General features: G+C 27.3%; 2 protein-coding genes across 2 annotated transcripts; both read left to right on the top strand.

The window, feature by feature from the left end:
* Positions 1-237: 237 nt before the first annotated feature.
* LOC107451216 (F-box only protein 43) lies at positions 238-10,090 on the top strand. Its single transcript, XM_043051658.3, has 4 exons — positions 238-400; positions 3,564-4,087; positions 6,184-6,345; positions 9,165-10,090. The coding sequence occupies exons 1-4, from the start codon at positions 376-378 to the stop codon at positions 9,378-9,380; spliced, it is 927 nt and encodes a 308-aa protein (XP_042907592.1). The 5' UTR covers positions 238-375; the 3' UTR covers positions 9,381-10,090.
* A 6,390-nt stretch (positions 10,091-16,480) lies between these two features.
* On the top strand, positions 16,481-20,989 carry elg1 (enhanced level of genomic instability 1). The gene has a single exon (XM_071185908.2). It carries the CDS (start codon positions 16,635-16,637, stop codon positions 20,934-20,936), a length of 4,302 nt encoding a protein of 1,433 aa, XP_071042009.2. The 5' UTR covers positions 16,481-16,634; the 3' UTR covers positions 20,937-20,989.
* The last annotated feature ends 3,272 nt before the right edge of the window (positions 20,990-24,261 follow it).

Raw genomic sequence — 24,261 nt, 5'->3', positions numbered from 1 at the left:
ATACATTTTTTCGAACGCAACAGACGTTTTCAGTTCATTGAGTTTTGAAATCACAGGATGTTGAATTTTTTATTGAAATTTTTCATTGAAAACTATAAAAAAATATTTATTAGAGCTAAAATATTAAGAACAGTGTTTTAAATTTATTTCCAATAAATTTTTAAAAATTTTAAACTTAACAACGCTTTTTAATCTTCAATGTGGTGGCATCTCTATTTCAAAGTAGTTGATTGGTTGAAAAGCAAAGCCTTCTTTTTCTTTCCCGTTCAAATTCCTGCGAAGTTTTGCCTGCGAAATTTGAAGATCCGACTTATCACCCGCGTACAGGTTACGCGCATATACTATATCCTTTCCTGAGAAAACAATATTAATGAAATGGAAAGAACACCGGTAAAAAATGGTAAATATTTACAGATTTTTAATGAAGCATTGTGAATAATTAAAGTAAGATTAAAAAAACGCAATGCGAAGCATGTTCAGCAAACTAGGAATCGCCATTGCTCCGTATGGAGTTAACTGATTCTATGATCAACCAATTCTATTCGAGAGATTTTACATAGTAAAAATTTGTTTAAAATAAGTTATAATATTAATTAATAATCGAGGATGATGCATCTATCTGCTGTTATATTTTATAAAGTTAAGTTAGATTCATTGAACTTAAAAGTAACGAAAATAAATTCTTTAGGCTTCGATCATCAGCGTTAAGAAATAGTTCACAGTACAGTATAATTATTAAAAGAAAAGCTTTAATGTAAAGATAGTTTAAGAAAGCGACATTAATTTGCCTATAAGATGTCTAAAGTCTGATATTCAGAGAATTGTGCATGCCCATTAGTTTTAACAGCAAATTCATATTAGCGCTAAACATTGTGTTTTTCCAATCTTTTAAATAATTCACATTCAATTTAGAATTTATTTTATAACATCTAATTGTTTAATTTCTCCTAAATCTATAAATTTATATAATATAAAAATTTTTTTAATAGGAATTATATTAAATTAATGTCAATTGATTTAAAAATAAATTATACTAGTTATTATGTCACCTGTCTGATATTTTTTTCATCTTTGTTTTCTTTATAGATTTTAACTTTATTTCATGTTTTTTCTGAAAAAGAAATATATGTAATTAGTAAAACATATTCATTATATGAATTTGAATAATGAATTCCGGTACTTTTAGAAACTATTGAATTTTATTGTTATTGCAGACATTATTATGTACAAAACCTGTGGTTTTCAAATAATATGTACATTCTACCAATCACATTTTTTTTGCTAAAATGTTTTGTTGAATTTCTAAACAATAATTTGAAACTCTTGTTTCAAAACTGATCTAAATTAGTCTTAACATAATAATAGCATTTGTAATGGTACAATTGAAACAAAAAAGGAAAAAGAAAAATGCGGGGATGATACTTTGAGGTTCGAATGTATTAAATACGAAAAATGTCTGTTAGCTGCTTATTTTTGTAACTTATCTTTATAAAAGTTTGTTGTTTATTTACAGGCACTCTCAATGTTAATGTCAGCTCGAAGCTGCACAGAAAATGTTTTTAATAAAAAAAATTCAATTCACACAAATACTCATTAAAAAGGAAATTAGCGTATTTCATCATTAGATTTAAATTGGAACTCTATAGCTATAATACACTATTAAAATAACACAATAATACACTTTTAATAACACAATAGTACACTATTAAAATAACAGAATAACACAACCAAAGCCATAAGTTGTGTTATTCTAAGATCTGAAGTGTAATAATCTGAAAATATTTGTTACCTTCAAGCAAATATGCAGTCAGTTACATTTTATTGATTAAAAACATACAGCCAGGCAGCATCCTTTATGATTCCTTAGTACTATTTATTACAATACAGCAGGACAAATTTTTTCATTAGCTTTTAAATAATTTATTGAAACATTTTAAATTTAAACAGGTGCAGAATAAGTATAAGATTGCTAACCAGTGTGTAGTGCTGTAAAAGTGTCTGTCGTGAAACAAAACTATCAACGACAGCTAGGAAAAAAATCCTTATATTATTACATAATAAGCAAATTTATTATAATAATTTGTTATTCTATTACGGCACAGTTGATGACTTTCAATTTACAGTTCAAAATTAAAAGTGTAAGAGTTAAAATTCTTAACATACTTTAAAAATGATTAGTCTTATTTCAAAGTCATACATTAAATCTTTCTAGGTTTGAATTTTTTTTAAACTTTCATACAGTTATCTTTAATGAAGCAGCCAAATTTTTGTCTATCATTCATTTATTAAAGTTATAAGAAAGATTAGAATTTTAACAGAAAGTTTAATATTTAGGGTGACCTGGGGTAATTCCTGATCAAAAAATGCAAACATCTATTTTGTGAAAAAACTATTCAAGATAGAATTTTAATATTTTATGGAAGTTTGAGGCTATATGAGATGAGTCCTATGCTACCTTTTGTTTGAAAATCTAATTAGAATTTAAAAGATTTTAAATTTTTAGTGATCAGGAATTACCCCTTCTCTTGATCAATTCTAGGGTAAATCCTGATCATTTCTGGGGTAATTACTGATCACCAGTTTTTATAGTAAATGGGCTGTTTAAAAATAATTATACAATGGTAATTAACAAATAAGACATTAAGATCAAACAAATAAACCAAAAAGATATTTTTAAGCAGCTAATAAAACTGTTTATTTGAAATCAGGAATAAAGATTAACACTTCAGCTCTGGCAGCAGCTCTCACACTGAAATTTTCATTTTCAATCATTAAAAGAAATTCACTATTTTTGCTTTCTAGAAGCTTAGTATCCTTTTTAAGCTTATAATTTCTCACCATATTTATATTAGGTTAATTTGTCAACTTAAAAATTATTCTAACAATGTACACACATAAATTTAAGATAGAAGCAAGGTAAGACAAGCTAGAAATGGTGCATATCAGAACACATTTTTCTCGTATACAGTTAAAAACAATTTTGTGATTATAGTTAAAATATATTTTATAGTTGTTCCACTTAATAAATATGAACTGTTATTCAAGAAAAGACAATTGACTATTTATTAGCTATTTTTTATACTATTTATAAGAAGAAATGACAATGATCAGGAATTAATTACCCCATCTGTAGGGGGCAACATTTGATATAGTTTCCAATGATCAATTATAATGTTTACAGTAGATGTGAAATAATTAAGCAAAAGCCTACACTATTTTTATATCAAAGAAAAAGAAAGTAACTCAAAATATTTATTATTAAGAGAAGGAGGGGGATCTTTGCAGAAATGTGCACATTTTGAAACCCATCTTTGAAATGGAAAATACAGAAAGCAATTTAAAAGATACTTATTTTGTTAGATTAAATAAAAAACTATTTTTAAGTAAATGTAGTTATACTTTAGTAAAGTGAACAAGCATTCTTGTCCATGTCTCAAATTTAAAAAAAATATTATTTTTTTAAATAAAACTTAGGTGATCGTTATTTACCAAAGAAACAGAGTGATCGTGAATTACCCCGGGTCACCCTAGTTGTATTTTTAAAAATATCTTTTTTCTTTCAGAGTTTGCTCACAAGAGTATCTATCTATCGACTACCGATAGTGGATTTTGCGGAAGTCCATTAGATTTTAAAGATGAAACACCTTTTTCTCGTCATAGTTTTCTAAAGTTTACTCCAGTGAAAATTACTTACAATCCAACTTATGATTCAAATCAGAATCTTATCCAGATAGGGAAATCAGATATCATTAAACAATTGAGCTTTGAAGATGCTGACATTAGTAATGATTTATACAAGCAACAGGTACAACAGACTAGATTTTGTGGAAGGAAAAATTCTGAAAGAGAAGAAAGTGATACTTCTAAGCTTTCACGAAGTCCCAGCTATTCTTTCAGAGTGAACTTTTTAGCTCGATTGAAGAAAATAAACTGTGAAAAAATTATATCTGATTTGCTGTCTTACTTACCGGCTGAAGATCTTTGTAGAGTGAGCTGTGTAAATAAAATGTGGAGGGAACTGGTACTGGAAGATGTGAAAGCTAATGGACGGAGAAGAGAATACTTAAAATCTATAAAATCACACAGGGTAATTTATTTGCTTATTTTTTTTTTTTTTTACAATAAGTTATTTAGCTCAACAAATTATTTATAGATTTGTCTGTTTTTTTTTTAATTGTAGCATTTCACCAGATTCCTTATTATATTGGGCAGTTGGCTAATTTTTGATAATTTTATCCAGGAATAAGACTTGAAACTTATCAAATACCTTAATTGTATTTGTGAGTTGCTGAAAATAAGATCAAATATCTTAAAAATTGTATTTATGAATTGCTGAAAATATTTTCTAAATAGCGAATTGCAAGTCTTGTTTTGATTCAAATATTAAATGCCAGTTATAACACCACTATTATTTTAATGATGAAAAAAAAATGCTTTAAATATAATTATTAATGGCATTATTCCTTTACATAAGAAGACCAGACAGTATAATGAAGTTTTCATTTTATATGCAAAGTTATTATAAGAGCAGATTCTTCAAGAACCTTTTATGTTCGATTCCATTAAGAAAAAATTTCTTAATACATTTATTTCTGTTTACAAAAAAAAAAAAGAAAAATTAATCCGATGGATTTTAAGATCTTAAAATTAACAATTAAACAAACTTAAAATAATAGTAACGAAACGATTCAATTTTAATGTAATGAAAATTAATCATTTCACTATATTTCTTAATTAATTTAGCTTATTTAAAATTTCTAGAAAAAGAGAGCCCTTGTATAAGTTTATCAAGAGTAGTACAAATAAAAGAAAAAAAATATGCTTAGAATTTAATTTCTATCATTAATATATTTATTGTTTATTTTGAATTTAATAAAATATATTTGATAAATGATTCCAAAACCAGCTTTCAACATTAAAAATTTTTTAACCAAAAGACTATAAGAAACATCTTAGATATCAATACAAAAGTACATTATGCTTTTTATGGATCACATATATATCCTTTATACAGATTATTTAAAAATAATTCTTAAAACTAGTTCTATGTCACACACACAATGCAAAAGCTAATAGCCTTAAGTGTAAACTTCTGAATAATTTTAAATTTGTCTACGTAAAGCTATAAAAATTTCGGTTTTGTCGTCTTTATTTTTTCATATAAATAACACCTGTCCTTTTGCACTTGGGTGACTTTTGCACTTGGGTGACTTGTCCTTTTGCACTTGTTCTGAAATTAAGATATCTTTGATCATATTAAGTCTATTTTTTTCTATAATTAAAATAGCTACCATTTAGCGGTAGCTTCACAAATCCAACTTTAGGAAAAACGGTAGTTTCACAAAATACTTTTTCATAAAATTTTATTTTTGTGTCTCGTAAGAAATAATAAATCCATTTGTTTGTGTTGATTTTTTAATATAATTTTTAAATTTCACAAATTATCTCAAAATTTTCACAAAATAGGTACCTTTCAGAAAAACCTAGACAGACCCCTACTATTGTAAAATACTATTTTTAAACTGCTCTTCTGCTGTAGGAGAGTAAAAAAAAATTAGGTGTTCAAAAATGTATAAGAAACAAAAATGTATAAGACAGCATAGAAATTATCACATTCTCTCTTGAAGTGGTTTTGCTGGAAATTGCCACTCTTATTTTTTGATCTTCGATCAGAAATAATCTTTTTGTTTTAATCTACTGTGTAGATTTAGACATTCCTTTATAAATTGTTTGGACACTTATTCTTCATATGCCTTTCTTACTGCATTTTTCTGTTTTTACTTGATACTGTGACATCTTAAAAGTCCAATGTTGTAATTATTGGCCAGACATTTAATTGCAGAGTTGACGACATTTAATAAAAAGTTAGGTTACAAAAAAGTTAAATTGCGTTTGCATTAAAATGGCTGGTTGAGTAGTGTAATTTATAAATAAAGTACTTGAATATAATTTGTGCTACCAAAAAGGTAAAACTAGTAGCAACTTGCAGCCTTTTTTTATAATTGTTTGTCCTGTAAAATTTTAGTTTTGTTAACTGAACTTAAAACTCTTTCAATGTAACCCTTTTCATTTATAAATATAAAAAAAAAAAAAAAAAAATTGAAATCATATGGTACACTTTTTATTATGGAATTGTTTTTAAGAGAAGAAGTGCTTTGTAAATAATGACCTTTTTTCATGTAGGAAAACAGATCAAGATCAGGAATATCGCCATTTGATATTAAGAAAAGGTATGAACGTCTTTCATATTTACCAAGATTAGTCCTTGATGATATTAGCAATTGTAATCTAGTGCCTAAAGTTTCTACGAAATGCTGCAATTCGAAATTTGATTCATTTATTAGGGTAAGTTTGATTTAATATTCAAGGAATTTTATTCAGTTTGTTTCTAAGTATAGAAATATTTTAAATTAAAAGTTGTAAAAATAAATTTCACACATTAATTTTGCATGTAAATAATGGTTCACAAAAAGTATATTTTGCCAAAGGAATATTGATTTTCTTTTTCTTTTAAGCTAGCAATAATATGTTAACAGTGTTCTCCTTAAGCATTTTTTAGAAGGGTTGTCTGCACTGCCTGCGTTTTGATGTTTGCAAAGAGGGCAAGCTGCCATCCCACAAAGACACTGCCTTTTTTACCATTTAAAAAATTAATTCACTGTTTAAATAATAATTACACACTGGTAAAACTATCTGTGTTCATAGATTTAATTCTGATTACCTATAATTTTAGATTTAATTCTGATTACAAATTTTTACTTTTAGGATTATTCTCAACAGGTTGAATTGTTTTAAGTTTATCTTTTTTAAGGTCTATTAATGAATTTTTCAAGTAATTATTAAGTTATTTTAAACACCTTTTTTTTTTGTTTAATTTAACAATTTAAACTGAAAATTTCATTGCAAATTTTCAGTTTAAATTACATAATAAAGCTTTTAAGTTGTTTGTCAATTAATATCTTTTTGTGCACAGTGATTCTCTTTTAGCATGCCTTTAATTATTTTTTCATGAACAACAAATTCTCTTATTTTATAAAATAAGTGAGAATTACTTTTTGAAATACTATACCGTATAGTATTTTTTATGTATAATACATAAAAAATAGTATAAGAAGGTAATTTAAAAATTCTTAAGGATCAAATTAGGTAATTACATAATATTATGTTTTGCGATGCACTTTTAGTGTTAAGTGAGTGCCACTTCAAAACTGAAATTGCTCTTTTCTGTGAGAAAGTATCCTCTCTTTTTTTTATTCCATTCTGATATTAATGCTACTTATTTTAGTCATGAGTTTTTGAATTTACTGATTTATATTTTTTTAGGCAGTAATTAAAAAAAATTTCCAGTCGTTTCCATTTGGTTTTTCAAGTTCCGATATATTTAATGTTATAGCAACATGCACGTTTCGAACTTGGGCTATCACTTTTTTGAAATGTTTGATGAATTAGTGACGATACCATTGTAATTTTCTGTTTGATGACAGTTTTTTCCTGTTTATATTTTTCGGCCCTATAAGCATGATTTTTAAAACGATAAATGATTTTCAAAATGATTTAATTTTTAAAACAATATTGCTACAACTTGCAAATTTTGAATTTGCACTACCACTTTTTGACATGTTTGATTCGTAACAATTTCATATCAATTTTGCGTTGTCTAGTAGTGATAGTTTTTTCAGAAGTTATTTACCATTTTTTGGCCATTTTCATGGGACTTTTCAAGTTGCTATATTTTTAATGCAATGTTATTATGATGTTTAATTTGTGAAGATTCCATTGTAGTTTCAAATTGGAGGATAGTGGTATGTTCGGAAAGCTCATGTCGGTTCTATAACACAAGATAATGTATATATCTGTTTCCTAACTACTCAATACTCTTTTTCACATATGGTTTTTACAGAGTTCTCCCGAAAAATAAAAAAGGGCAGCGTACTTTGAGTTTTTAAAGGGCTCTCACTTAACATCGTAAATATTTATCAAAATGTTTAATACTGCGTGATAACTGAGTTTAACCTATAAATTTTTAAAGTACTCTCTCATATTATCTTATGAGGATAATTCAGAAAGTAATTCTCTCACTATCAAAATATGAGAAAAATTTGTAGTTTAAAAATAAAGGCATGCTCTGTGATTTTTTTTTTCAAAAGAAGTAAACTAACAAAAAATGATTAATTGATAAACAGCTTGAAAGTTTTTTCTATAATTTAAATTTTAAACTAAAAATTATGAGAAAATGAACTTCTAAAGATGCATTAAAAATAATAGATATTTATTTAAAAATTAGTTTTAAAATTTAAAAAAATTATTAATATTCTCCCCCCCCCCCTTCCAAGAAAAAGATACTTATAAAAATTTAACCAGTTGAGAATAATCCTAACAAAGTAAATGCTTGTTATAGTAATCGGAATGTAACTTATAAACACAGATAATTTTTCCAATGTAGTTAATATTCACACAGTAAATAAATTTTTTCAAAATTGAATTTGAATAAAAAGATGACAGCAATTTTAAAAGTAAGGCAGGTCACCCTTCAAGAAACGCTTACTGAGAACGCTGGTTTTTATATTTTGATAGAATGTTATTACAGGATTCAGTGTTTGAATTAGAGTTATCACTCAATTTAAAATCACGTTAACAAGATATTCCTCCATTATCAACTACCCGCTATGCGTTGTTTTTCACCCAAATTTATACTATGATACGCGAAATTTAAGTTCCTCAATTACCGTCAACATAGACATAAATCTCTTCCTTATTTCTATCTTTTGATCAGCAGTTGTAGCTGTGTATGCTCGCATTTTTTTTTTTTAAAAATCCTTTTTCTTTTAATTTTTTCCCGTATAGTATTTTAACGGAACATGGAATTCATTTAGCACATTTGATTAGTCACTTTAATTTGATGGTTCACACTGTTGTGGTTAACACCTTCATAAAAGTGACACATAAAAATAGTTGCTGGTTATAATGCACTAGTATAATTGAAAGCCTTATTTAAATTGCAGGCCAACTGTAATTAAAAAAAATAGCTTTTGAATTTATTGAAAAATATTGTTTGAATCCTTTAATCAAATAAGGTCATCATTTTATTCTATGATCTTCAGATAGTGTATAATTGAAACTGTTTTTATTTCAAAAGAATAAATGTGTTTTAATTATTTTTCTAGGAAGGGAAAGTAGGTGGATCATTGATGAAATGTCCAAGTTGTAAATATCCTGCCAGAAGAAAAGATTTAGAAGAATACATTTGTACTACTTGCAATTATACTTTTTGTGGAAAGTGTTTGTCTCCTTGCTCAAAATATCACAAGTGCCCAAAGCTCGAAGTACCAACATTAGTCATTGGTAGCAAACAATGTAAAAGAAATTTAAAAAGACTATAACTCTTTTATCATGTTTTTAAATGATAAGATTTTTAATGAATTTTATGTGATAGTAACTGTGTCAATAAAGCTGATGTGATACTGTTTTTAAAAATGGTTTCTGTTCCACAACTTCAATATGAAGTTATTTTTAAAAAAACAAAATCTAGCTATTGTAGTTTTCTGGTTTTTGCAATAATTTTTAATTCTAGTCGAGATATTCTTAAAGAAATATGTTGGGTAAAAGGCAATACAAGTGATTGTTTTTGACTTTCTAACTTTTTTTAAAATATGCTTTTAACTTTAAATTTGACGAAATTTTTAAAGTAAAATCTAACCCATGTTCTTAAACACTTAATTTATTTTTAATGTGAATGTATTTATTATTTAGATGTTGTTATTGTTAATACAGGCTGACCAAGTTATGATAGATGTTCAAAAAGTACAAATGCCTTGTAAACTAATGTACAAATGTGTTTTCGTTATTTTAGGGTCTTGAGTAAGAAGCATTACTGTATTTTGTGGTATGTATATGTCTGTATTAAATCAAGTAATTTTCAAAAAAATATCTCTAAAATTTTTTTTGTATTTATGTAACTTTTTGATGTTCTGTTTCTTGTTTAATTTCTTATTCTGATTTTTAAAAAAATGTTTTTGTACTTTTACACATTCCTTGTTTTAATGTGATGATGTAATGTGAGATGTGTTTCATAATAAACGTTTTATGAAAATGTGCTTATTTTTTCATCCCTTCAAGATACATTTGTTGATAAAACTGCTTCTTTTGAATATAATTATAATTTGAATGGAAATATGTAATGTTTTTCTTAATAGTTCAATTCCACTGACCTCTTTCAGTCGTGGAATAATTTTTTTTTTTTCCTTTCAAAATATGTTACAAAACAAGAGTTACTTAATATATCAAATTAAAATATGTATGTTCAAAACAGGACCTACTTGATATGTCAAATTAGAATAAAAAGCTAATTAAATTTTTAAAAAAATTTGCAATTTATACTTATATAGTTTTATTTTAAAAATTTAATTTAAAAAAAGTTCATTTAGTTTGTAAGACTAAATTGATGTTATGAACAATTTAAGATGAATAGTACTAGACTAGTAGTTGGCCCATATATGTTGAATGTTTTGCTAAAAGTTTACTTAATAACTTGTATGCGCATTATCATGACGCAAAACCCATGACTTTTATCACTTTTCTGGTAATTAATGTTGAACTGCTTCATGAAAATGCTGCAAAACACTTGAATAATTTTTTTGTATGATTATTCTGGTCATTCAAGAGGAATTCATAATACACAACACTGCCACCATCTATCAGGATGCAGAGTGTTTTAAAAGGTGCTCATCTAAGATTTTTAAAAAGCCCTTAAAAGTGCTTTTTTATTACGTGTTTGTAAAAAAATGCTCAATTTTCTCTTTTCAAAAATCTAATTTGTTCTCTGCAATGTCAATCACAAAAGGCTTGCTTCTTACAACGTTTTGACTATTCATTTAATCAATCCATTTCGTTGAACTGTTGGTATGTAGAATACGAAAGCGCCAACCATTTTACAAACACAATTTCCCTGTGCTTTGTTCAACATTCTGACAATTAATTAAACCGCATTTCATTTTGTTGAACTGTTGGTATGTAAAGTATGAAAGTGCCAACAATTTTACATGTTGATGCATTTTTTGTGAATTGAAATCCGTGTACGCTGAACTGGATTCGTTAGTAAGGAGTTTTGCTTCTCTGCTTCATTTTGCGTGAGATTCCAGATTTCATCTCTGGTCCTTTGAAATAGATACTAAAATTTCTAATTTTTGCTGATCAGTTAATATTGCCAAATTTTATTCCCTAGTTGCAAGGGTGCACAGATCATGATTATATTTTATTTTTTTTAAAAAAAAAAGAGCTAGGACACTTAAATTTTGGCTAGGCATGAAAACAGACATTACTTTTTTTTTTTAAGACTGATGTGGTCCTTTCAGTATTGCTTCAACTTTCACTTAGTTGAGATGTTTCAGTGTCAAAAGCATAGATGTAAGTTTCATTGCTGGCAAAAAAATTGTAAACGCAAATCTCCGGCCATTTGAAATTGTTCTTGGAATAAGTTCTTTGAACAAATGAATTTGAGTTGTAACAAGTCCCTTAACATTGCTTGACAGTAATAAAATGATATAGGATTTCTTTCAATAATGTACGGATGTAGATCAATCAGTGTTAATTATGTGTCGTAATAGCACACGTAGATTCATAAGAGGCCTTGAAATAAACAAATTTAACATGAGCATAGTGCAATAGTTCTAGAAATCTTGCAGAAATAGACAGGACATGTGAATTTGATTTTTAATTAATAATTCAAAACAAAGTTGAAAACCAAATATACATCAGTTAAAAATTCAACTAATCGCAGATTGAGGATATCCTGCTTTTTGTTACACAGGCAATTTATCATTTAAGGAGATAAAAATGTCGAGTAGTTTTAAACTTCCTTTTGAACTAAGAACATTAATTTCAGCACTAATGATCGAAATTTAGCTCCAGTGTTCTAAAGGAAGATTTTTTTTGGGCATTTATAAAATTTTTTCAAAAAATATTATTTAAAATGTTTTTATTACTTAATATGACTCAAACAAATTATAATTTAGTGTTTTCATTTAAATAAAAGGATAGCTGTTTAGGAGACAAGAATTATAAAAAACCAAGCCTTAGAAAGTATTATGATATGATAAATTTTGATTTATTATACATTTTCAAAAAAATTTTGTCTGAAAAAAAAATTGAGATGTGGTACCCTACTGATTTTATATTATGAAATCATTTTATAGATAAAAGCATAGTAATGCGTATTTTTCTTTTGATTTTTAATTTAAATAAAAGGATAGTTGTTCGGGAGACGATAATTATTGAAAAACCAAGCTTTAGGAAGTCTTACTAATTTGATTAATTTTGAAAATTGAACTGCAATTTTCCACTGGTTTTATATTATGGTATAAAAGTTGTGTAATATACACTACTTTTTTGTGGCATTAAAATATTTTACGATAAGGCCTTCAATTTTGAAATTAAATCTGCATATTTAAAAATGTAAACATCCTTTGCAATCACTTTAAATACAAAAGAGAATACACATTTATATAAAAGTGACATTTAAGTAAATCACATGGTCATGGTGCTACTAATATACTAGCATTTTAACAGGATGAATCAGAAATATGCCTTTAAGAAGAAAAAACAATATGGAGAACACTTAAGAGATACTTTCATAACATATTTGTTGCCAAGCTGAAAATAGGAAAATGTCCCGTGTGGTGACCTATTCTTTTATTTACTTTTTATTGTGCTCAAAATAATCAAATACAATATTAATAAATTTTATTTACAATGTACATAGAATTTATATACTCTAAATACCTGTTACGTGATATGCCAAAAAGCAATTTGCAGATACATAATTCAATTTAATGTCATATTTTACAGATAAAAAACATTTAAATATAATATTTATAATTTTAATTATCAGTCATTTCTAATCAGGGTTGGGTTTTTGCCGTCAAAAACTGGTTTTTGACATGACAGTGGTAAAAACCATGTTTTTACCGATAAAAACCGTCAAAAACCTACTGTTTTCTTTAATTTATGGCATATAGCGGACAATATGTTATTTTCACTTAATTGCCTTTATAAATGAATGTTGTAAATGATTGCTATTGATTTTGCAACTATATACATGTATTCTTATAGAAGGATATACATTCATACAGAAATATTGTAACATACTTATTGAAAATAGTGATACTTAACTTTTATCATTATAGCTTGATTTGCAAAGGATTCAAAATTTTGCACATCTTAATTGTTAGAAATAAACAAAAAAACTTGGAACTATTAATATATAAAACCGTCAAAAACCTACTGTTTTCTTTAATTTATGGCATATAGCGGACAATATGTTATTTTCACTTAATTGCCTTTATAAATGAATGTTGTAAATGATTGCTATTGATTTTGCAACTATATACATGTATTCTTATAGAAGGATATACATTCATACAGAAATATTGTAACATACTTATTGAAAATAGTGATACTTAACTTTTATCATTATAGCTTGATTTGCAAAGGATTCAAAATTTCACTTAATTGCCTTTATAAATGAATGTTGTAAATGATTGCTATTGATTTTGCAACTATATACATGTATTCTTATAGAAGGATATACATTCATACAGAAATATTGTAACATACTTATTGAAAATAGTGATACTTAACTTTTATCATTATAGCTTGATTTGCAAAGGATTCAAAATTTTGCACATCTTAATTGTTAGAAATAAACAAAAAAACTTGGAACTATTAATAAATTCAAGAACTAAAAAGAAGAATTTAAAATTTGGCATTTCTTAAATATTAGAAATAAGCTAAACAAAACTTTCAAAACTTGTAACTACTAACAAATTCTAAGTCAGGAATGACTAGACATTCTTCAGTAATGTATTATGCCAAACAAAATGATGCTTGGAAATGTTGAAAATTTTGTTTAGTATCCTAATATTTTACTTCAAATAGTATGATTTGATATAATCATGTTGGGAAAATGCAAAAATCTGTTCTTAAATATTTTTTAGCAACTTTTTTTTAAATTTTATTCCCCAAAAATGAATTAATTTTAAATCATAAGCAGTTGAACTCAAATTAAAATACAGTTTTAACAAAACTATGGGTTTTTGACAGTTTTCGACATTTTTGACAGAGGGGTTTTTGACATGACGGTAAAAACCGTCATGTGTCAAAAACTTGCCAACCCTGTTTCTAATCATATAGAATTTAAAAAATTATGTAGACCCATTGTTGCCATACTGGCGTAAACCCTACTAATTTTGGTTTTGAGGGACTAATTGGTTTCGTAATTGCATAAATTACAATATCATTAAAATGCACTTATACAACAGCTGAACTAACTTTAAATTGTAAATCACTTACCTACATATTCAAAATATATGAAAGGGGTACAAAAATAAAATTATTTAGCAGTGCAGTTATGCAATTCAAAAAAACAATCAAAACATAATGGAGGAGAACCTGGGCATTTTTTACATTCAGTGGTAGTGTTTAACCTTTTTTTATTTTTATAACAATTTCTGCAATCCTTTCTGGATGTTGCGTTTACTGTTTTACCATTACTAAGACATCGCGGTTTGGCTTTTTCAATTTTAGTTAGCTTGTGTTGGTCTTGGTTTTCACATCCCTTCTGTGTTGTTTGCACGTCAGATGTTATTTCTGGCAAATAAGTTTCGATAATTTTTTCCCTGAAATCATAAAGTGTCATACTCTTCTGATTAGAATATTTGTTATAAAGCACCCGGGCATTTAGCAGACTCATCATTAAAGTATGTATAAAAATTTTGGTATACCAACGTAATGTTTCCCTTTTGCAAGGGTAGTAACTGAGCATTTGATCTTGTAGATCAATGCCGGACATATTTTTGTTATAATTAATGATGGCCACAGGTTTTGTTCTCATAGTTCCATGTCTGGTAGTCACTTCCTGCATTTTGTTAGGAAATTCAGTAGATATGTAATTTATCTCCTTTCTGTCCTTCCATTTCCCGACATGGACACCATTACGACACCGTGATACATTGTCACCATTTTTTAGTTTTTCGGTAAGTATGCTGTTTGGGTTTTCTTTACGTTTTTTGCTCAATGTGCCGGTGCAATATGTATTTTGCTCCAATAGTTTGGCAGCTAAACCATAGCTATTAAATTTTTTTTCCATGAACACTGCATGGCCAACATTCAATTTTCCCTCTAATAAATTTTCTACTATTTTTTCTGCGTGACCTTTCCCAGAAATTACATCCACAGTACTGGCCAAAACATGTGTCCTTAGAATGGTACCATTTGGTTCTGCAAGTACAAACAACTTGATTCCATATTTATGTCTTCTTCCTTTAATGTATTGGGGGAAAATAAGTCGACCATGCCATAGAATCATTGATTCACCTACTGACAAATTTTTACAGGGGTAATAAATACTTTCCATAACATTATTGAAATTATCTATTGCTAATTTGCATTTATCAATGTGATCGGCATTCTTTTGCACATCAACAAAATAGAGGCATCTTAGAATTAATTGAAATCTATTTCTCGACATGTATTGAGGGAAAACTGATTTATATAAACGGTGAATTTTCCAGTAATCAACAACACGATTCATTTTTGCTGTATTGGTATGTAATAGTAACCCAATGAAGATTTTTAGTTCTTCGAGAGTGAGCGACTTCCATTGAGTAATTCGAGACTGAAACTGATTAGATAAATTTTTCAAGTTTTCTGCGTATCTATTTGAGCAATCGACGATTTTCTGTAAATAATCTTCACTCACAAATAAATTAAAATAATCCCTCGGATTATTCGGCGCCGGCACTAGTAAGGTATTTGTCCGAGTAAAGGGAATTTTCTTTATAGAACTGAAGTCGGTACTCCAACATGTCGCTGCAAGTTGATTGAAAGATATTAGTTCTTCATTCACAGCCTCATTATTTTGTTTCACTTGCAATTGGGAATCTTCGTCTTCGGATTCCGAGTCACTTTCACTATCAACAAATTCATAATTTATATCATCTATATCGCTCGCTGCATAAAAGTCGTCATCCGAATTCAGCAATAACTCCTTCTCATCAATGCTTTTTAGACGTTTTTCTGCACGATCCGGCATTGCAGACGGTCTTTTCGAGGATTCTGGTTGGTGACTCATATTAAAAAGAAAAACAATACTCAAAATAAATAAAAATCAAACTCTTAGTACGCTAAATCAATGAATAATTAAACAAAAGCGTCTCATCACCGCCACTATTTGTAATTTTATTTTAAAAATTTGTAAACAAATGTACAAAAAATTAGTTAGACAGTTTCAGCTGTCTTTTTTTTGTATAGCTAAAGACTAAATTAAAAAATATGATTTTATCCTCATTTAGCTCTGTTTGTCCAAATCAAATGCACCAATCGAATCATGCAATTTACATGCACTTGAGATAATATTGAATGCAGTAAAAATGATCCCTAAGTTTCTTTTTTCATATTCGACAGCTAAACTCAAACAAATAAAAATGTAAACAACATTCTGGCGCGATTAAGAATTTGAGTTTGAGTGTGCAGAACTATGGTATAGAAAAAGTGCTGCTGGTGTGAAATTTTTTTCAAATTTCTTATGAAGTTAAGAAATATTAAATTTCAAGAAAATAAAAAAATTAAATTTGATTATAATGTCAGCTGAAGAAAATATTAATGGCTCTCGTCGTAGCTCTAGAATTAGAAAAACCAGTAAGGACATTAATTGTTTTTATCAATTAAATAATGATGTTTCTGAAGAAATCACCGAAAAAGGAATTAAAATAAATAAAACTCGAAAGAATTCGAGAAAATCAAAAGTTCCTGTTTTTTCGGATAGTGTTGATAATCAAATTAATCATATTTCAAAGGATGATCCAGGTCCTAAGTTATTTCCTATTTTTACAACTGCTAATGTCACTGTTAATGAAAAAGTTAACAGTAAGCATAAGTTTTGTAAGATTGATGACGATTTTGATCCGAATAGTAAGAATGCAAAAAATAACTCAAAAACAACTAGTGAAAAAGCTACCAGTAAGCGTAAGTTGATTGACTACGATTTTGATCCGAAGAGTAAGAATACAAAAAATAACTCAAAAACAACTAGTGAAAAAGCTACCAGTAAGCGTAAGTTAATTGATGAAGATTTTGATCCGAAGAGTAAGAATGCAAAAAATAACTCAAAAACAACTAGTGAAAAAATTAACAGTAAGCGTAAGTTTTGTAAGATTGATGAAGACTTTGATCCGAAGACTAAGAATCTAAAAAATAAAGCAAATGCAACTAATGGCAAACAGAAGAGATTTAAAACTAGAAAGTCTTATCCGAGTTCTGAAACTTTACACGATTTTGAAGAAATAATTATAAACAAAGAAGATGATGTTAATATATCCATTCAAAAAGTATTCAATGTGGATAAGTCACCCGAAAAAATTTGTAAGTTGTTTCCTATATTCTCTGTTAACAGTAAGCTTGAAAATGGCAATGTGCTTCATAATTTGCCCTTTGAGTGCTCGAATAAAGGTAGTTTTGATATTGAAAATTTCATGACTGGTGATTTTTGTAACCAAAATATAAGCATTGTTGATAATGAAAGTGAACTTCTTGCTACTGCTTTGATAAAAAATGAAAATAATGGTTCATCCAACGAAGAAAATAATAAAAATAATGCAAGTGGCGAAAATATAAATATTGTCGTTCAAGACAAAACATTGAAAGCCTATGCTAACTTGAAAACTAATGTGGATGATGTATTTGAAACACCCATACAAGAAATTGTTAATAATAAAATGCATGGTGCAAATATATTGATTAGCAAACAAGTAATTGAAAATCTGTCCTGTGATAAAAGTTTAAAGCTTGATCAAAATAAAGTACAATTATGTGTAGACAATCAAACTAGTGTGATTAAAAAAGAAAAAACTGTCGAAGAAAATTTAATGAAAAATAATGACGTCATCAATGAAGATGGCAAGTTTGACACGAAAGATGATGAGGATATAAAGAAATTGAATGATGGCAGTTCTATTTCAGTTTCTGCAGAAAATAGAACAGCTTCTCAAACAATTTTTAAAAATGATGAAGATTGTAATAATGATGATGTAATGATTAAAGAAATCTTACTTACTGATAACTCTATTTCAGTTGGAGACAAAGTGAAATCCAATCGAAAAAAGAAGAAAAATAAGGGTAATATTTTGAATTTAAAAAATAATTTATTTTCTGGAACATCTGAAGATATGATAGAATCAATAAATGATTTTCGCAGAGTTACTCGATCTAGCACAGGCAGTATAAAGGTAAAAGGAAATAACGAACAAAATGATACAGCAGTGGACGAGGCATCAAAAATTAGCATAGATATAAAAGAGCCCAGTTCTCTAAAGCAAAAAGGAAAACATAAGTCAAAATCTTTGTTTCAAATACGTAAAGATCAGATAAAACTTAAGGCAGATCAAAACACTAGACTAAATCAAGAAAAAACTAAGAATACCATGAAGTTATTTCCTTTGTTTACTAAATCACATTGTACAGTAGGTAATAAACATTCTATAAATGAAACAAATTCTAAGAAGCTTGTCCAAAGTGACTTAACTAATAATAAAGTTTCTGAGAAGCCCTCTACTAAACGTTTAAAAGTATCAAAGAAATTAAAAGTACTAAATGATACAACAAATGAAATTGAAGTTATTGAAAATAATTCAAGTGATTCGATTGAAGATGTTACACATGAAGTAAATGAACCAATACCGTGTAAAAAAGTTGATGTTAAAAAAAGCAGTTTAAAAACCGGAGCTGAAAGATCTTGTGTGGAAATTAAACGTATTGTGAATTATCCACCTTCAAAATTTACTGATGCTCTCCTATCTTTTCCTCTTCATTCACATTCAAATTTTAGTGCCACTTCCCAAATAATTCTTGATAACATTCGTCCAGAATTCAATGAGGAATACCAACATCCTAAATGGGATAAAATAGTTGGTTTGACTGATGTAAAAAGTTTTCAGACTGTTAACTCACCTGAAATATGCAGAACTCCTTCAGGTACGAAAAACAATACAAATAAGGAATGTGGCATTGAAAATAATTGTCTTTTGTGGACTGAAGCATCTAATAATAGTTTATTTAAAGAGTCTATTAATAAATCTTGCATTGAAGATTTGAGAGAATGGCTTGATGGTTGGAAATACAAATTTGCTAATTCTAAAAGAAAGCCTGAAAAAGATGAACACTTTGAATATTCATCAGATAGTTGTGATTCAGATGATGGATTTTCTAATAGTATCATAATAAGTGGAGTTCCTAGTTCAGGCAAAACCAGTTTAGTATTTTCTTTGGCGAATGAGCTGGGATTTAAAGTCTTAGAAGTGAATGCTTCATCCAGTCGAAATGGGCGAAACATAACACATCAGTTGAAGGAAGCTTTAGAGTCATACCATGTTGAAAATATTAAAGTTGATGTTGCTGATGAAGAATCAACAAAGACAAAAGATCAGAATGACTTTTTTGCTAAGCAGTTAAAAAAAGTAAAGCACCTAGAAAATTCAGAGAAAACATCCACTAAAGAAATAAAAATCCAAAAGAAAGATATCTCTGGTTTCTTTCAGCCCGGGCAAAATTCTGCCAAGAAGAGCCAAGATCCAAAGCAGCCTAAGCACTCCCAAGTTGATAAAGAAAAAACAATTGCAGATTCCAGTCATTGTAAAATTTCGAGCCAAACAATTATTTTGTTTGATGATATTGATGTGGTTTTTGAAGAAGATGAAGGCCTTTGGAGTACAATCAAGGGATTCTTAAAAATATCAAAAAAACCTGTAATATTTACAGTGAGTCGTAATTTATCAGTTGTAAAGGCTAATTTAAGCTCAGATATCAAAGTTATACATTTATTGCCTATGTTAAATGATACAACCGTTAAGAGTTTAAAAAATCATTGCATACAGCATGGTAGGATTCCAGATTCTATTGATTTGCCATTGTTGGCTACTTTAAATGCCAACGATGCACGCAGGAGTCTGTTGTATTCTCAGTTTTGGACACTACCTTCATCAAATAAGTGTGACTTGGAGGATATGTCGGAATCATACTCTTCATCAAATGATCAGAGTTGTGCATATGATTTTCTTCAAAGTTCTGTTTCATTTTCATCTCACATTCTTCAAGACTATGTTTTACAAGAACCTTATCATAATTGTCTAAATCTTATTTCAAATCAACACAGTTTAGGTTACGACTTACTTTACAGCAATTTGTTTTCTCTCTTTAATATAAAGAATGAAATGGAAATAAAGCAGGAGTGGAAGACTGTAACTGAATCACAGAAAATGGTTGCAACTAAGGAGAAATCTGACCTGAATCTGTGGCAAGAAGCTCGTGCAGTCTTAGAGTTTAAAAAGAAGGTATTAAAAGCCGGTACAGACTCCAATTGCTTGTTTGAGATGTCTTCTCTTCTTGACAGTTTCAGTTTTTGTGATTCACTTAAGGGCCATTTTTGCAAAAGCATGGAGTTCTTGTCACTTCCCGAACGGATTGATAAATGGTCATCAGGTTTGCCAATGTGTAATGAATGTGACTTTCTCCCATTTAATCATACTGTTTTGGAATTAATAAGTACTATACAAGTTTTAAGTCTCCGTGAATCAAAAAAGGAATTGTTTTGCGATGATTTAGTTAGGAATGGTAAAAGGAGACTATTTCTTGAGCATCCTTTCTTAAACATTGATACTTCGGTTCGACGTGAATTAAAAACTTTTTTGGAAGATATGGCTTTTATTTTACCTGCTGCACAGTTTTTAAATAAAAATATTCTCAACATTGATTATTTTAGCACTTTAAAGATAATCTGCCATTCTGAATTATTAAGACAGACTCAAAGCAATAAAAGAAGCAAACGTTTTCTACATTATTTTGATTCCATATCATTGTATTTTGATATTTCTAAAATTGAAATCTTGTAAACTATGTTTTTATATATTTAAGATATATTTCTGTATCGTGATCTATGCTAAAATAATCACTAAGTTTTGGTCACTTCTGGTTAGTGGGCTACAAGAAACTTAAAAAAAAAAAAAAAAAATTCTAAAGAGGATTAACTCGAAAAAAGTAACTCGTAGCAACCCTCTAGCACACATCTATTTATTTTTATTTATTTATTTTTTTTGAAAAATTAAATTGGAAATTGTAGTTGTTGAGGCAGATAACCCAGGGTTCATAGTTGTCCTGATTTTCTTGATTTTCCTGGTGAAAAATATTTTCTCCTGATTTGTAGCTTTTTGTCCTGATTTTTGTTTGTATTCACACCATCCCATTTTCTAAAAATACAAATGTGGATTTTTAAAAATCAAATTGAAAAAACAAAAGGTTATGATTTTTGATCCAATTTCTCTTTATTTAAATTAATAATCCTAGTAAAAATTATATAAATAGTTCATGCATATAGTCTTACCCCAGGATTCATTGTTTAATACCTTTTGGGGAATTTAGTCATTTTTATGAAAAAGAAAGTAATTAATAACGTTATATTAATTATCAAATTTTTATGGTGAGAAATTCAGGGGAATAATGAATATTTATTATTTTAAGCAAATGCAATAACAAATTTCTAAGGTGACTTGAGTAGTTGAACAATTATTAATTCATCTATTTCATTTGATTTTAAAAAAATGATTGATTCGTATCAATATTTCTATAATCCAAACACTGAATGTTTTAAAATGATGAATTGAGGGATCATTCACTAAAATTACTTTTAAGCAATGTTAAGTGTAATTCTCATGTTTTCATACCAAGGTTAATGAAACCCTACTTTAAAGTTATTGTAAACTTAATTATGAATTTTATTTATATGAGGGAATAATAATTGATACTGCTTTTTAAAAAAAATTTAATTGTACTATAAAAATTTACATTCATTGACATTCTTCTGTTTTGATAAAATTAAACCGGAAAGTGTTAAAACTTTTTGTTCTTAACAGAGCAATTCATAAATTAAAAATAGTAAGTTTTATTATTTTTTTGTGTTAAAATTTGCTTTTATTATACTAAAGTAAACTAAATTATGTTATATATTATAAGTTGAAAAAACTTATTAATTTTATTCATTTTTTTCCTTTTTGTCTTTATTGTGCTATATATATTTTAGTTTGCTGTTTGTCTTTTTTAAAATTTGTATGGTATGTATATTGTTACAAAAAATATCCTGGTTGGGTCTGGAGTATTTTGAAAAATGTTGTTTTGAATTTTTTGTTTGTTTGCCTACGAAGCCTGGATCACGAAATTGAAATATCCCTATTATTTATTTCTAATGTATTGTTAGTGATGATAATATTTATACACTTTTTGTATGATTATATGAATTTTAATGAAAAATTATTAATTTAAAATTATTGAAATATTGTAGTTATTTCTTGTTAAGATTTACAAATTTTTCATGAGATTTTTTATGTATTTTAAACATTTAAATTGTATTTTAAAGCTATTTTAGAACTAAAAAAATAGATTTTTATTTGAGAGCTTAGTGGCTGAAGGTTAATGACATATGATGGGTATGATAAAATTAGATTTATAGTGTTAAAAAAATAACTTATTATTTATTTATGAATTATCTTTTTCTCTCTCTTTTGAATAATGCCTTATAAAAGATTTGGCAGAAAATGTCTTTTCTTTACTCTACCTGAATCTGATTTTACCGAGTGTATGAGTGTTTTTTAAATTTCATTTAACAGATTCTTTCACTAAGCTGTTCGACCGTAATATGACTCTTGAATGTTTTAATGTATTTACTATTAATATTTAAGTGCTGTTTTAGATACTTTCGGACAAATTTCATTTTCATCTGCCTACTGGACAAGACAACAACATTAACATTTAAGTAATTGCATGAAAGATGTGGATTTGTGGCCAATGGTTAAGTCATCCAACCCATAGTTCATGACCAGAGTTCATGATGGTATTAAAAAATTTAAGAAAAATCTAATTTAAACTAGTTTTTTTTATAATCAAAATCTGTTTTCTATAAGAATATTGATTAGTTCAATATTGTAAATATAACAATGATTGAAATATTATTAAAAAAAATCATAGCAATACATTTCAAACTATATTATCATATTAAAATTGTTACCTAGTAGTATGTGCTAATGCATGCTCTAAATTTATTGAAAACAGAAAAGAAGTGCATCACTATTAACTACTGAAAAACAGGCCAAAATATAATATTAATTTCACAGAAATTGACGAATGACTTTTGAAATTACAAAATAAATTGTGTTGCCTTGTGCCTTACACTATTATTTTCTTTTATGCAATGTATTGAAAAAAAGAAATGGCGATATGAATTTATCTTTTAAATGCTTTTTTTATGCCAAATTAGGATGATTTCCTTTTATTGCTGTAAATACTGTTAGAATTAAAAAATATATTTAAAATATTAAATAAAATAAAGCGTGGTTTTTACAATAGTGAAAACTAGAAATTTGTAAATTTTGATACCATTTTTTTAAACCAAAAAATTCATTTTTAAAATAACTACTTTTTGACTGTATTTAAATATATAAAAAAAACTTCATTAAATTTTTAAACACGGCAATATCTTCAATAAATTTTAAAACAATGAAAATCATTAAAAACTAGAAACATCTTCATATTAAAAGGCTTTGTAAAATTTTAAATTGATGATTTCTTAAAAAAATTATTTAAATCATGGTGATTTAAAAAAAAGAAAGAAGAATTTATTAAAATTGTCAGCTGATTTAAATCAACAAATCTTGCTAATGAGAGTTTTTAATTTTCATTTCTTAATGCAATTTTTTTTCCTTAAATTTATGTAACTATTTAACTTATTTTAGTGTGAAATTTTCAATTTTTTAAACTGAAGAATGTTTAATTTTTTTCTTTTGAATAAGAATACATGACTTTTTTTTTTAAAAAAAAATTTATTAATTACTTTAATTTTTTATTTCTGAAAAAATTGTTCAGAAAATATTTAATAATTAAAGTTTTTCTTATTCCCAAAATTTTTTTTGGAAAATATTTAATAATTTAAGTTTGTTTCCTGAAAAATACTTTTGTAATTCATACATATAAAAATTCGAGAAAATTTTTTTACAAGACTTCTAACTTCATAAATATAATAAATATTGATTTTTAAAACATATGAGGATACTTAATTTTTTTTAAAATCAAAATTAATATTTTCATTTTAAAAGTTCCTGAAAATTAAAGTTCCTCAAAATTAAAATTTTTGTGTGCCATCATTTCAGAAAAATTTTAAAAGTTCCTGAA

Source organism: Parasteatoda tepidariorum, chromosome 5, assembly GCF_982258835.1.
Source record: "Parasteatoda tepidariorum strain Cologne lab strain chromosome 5, Ptep-v5.0, whole genome shotgun sequence".
NCBI classification, from domain to species: domain Eukaryota; kingdom Metazoa; phylum Arthropoda; class Arachnida; order Araneae; family Theridiidae; genus Parasteatoda; species Parasteatoda tepidariorum.
Note: the sequence above shows the minus strand (reverse complement) of the source record. Positions and strands in the feature narration are given on the sequence as shown.

What these genes read in the sequence shown, in the direction of transcription:
- LOC107451216 (XM_043051658.3), top strand. Translation starts at nt 376, where the DNA reads ATGGAAAGAACACCGGTAAAAAATG. An exon ending in AAGAACACCGGTAAAAAATG is followed by an intron (nt 401 to 3,563) that starts GTAAATATTTAC and finishes TTTTTCTTTCAG; the next exon opens with AGTTTGCTCACAAGAGTATC. An exon ending in AATCTATAAAATCACACAGG is followed by an intron (nt 4,088 to 6,183) that starts GTAATTTATTTG and finishes TTTTTCATGTAG; the next exon opens with GAAAACAGATCAAGATCAGG.
- elg1 (XM_071185908.2), top strand. Translation starts at nt 16,635, where the DNA reads ATGTCAGCTGAAGAAAATATTAATGGCTCTCGTCGTAGCTCTAGAATT.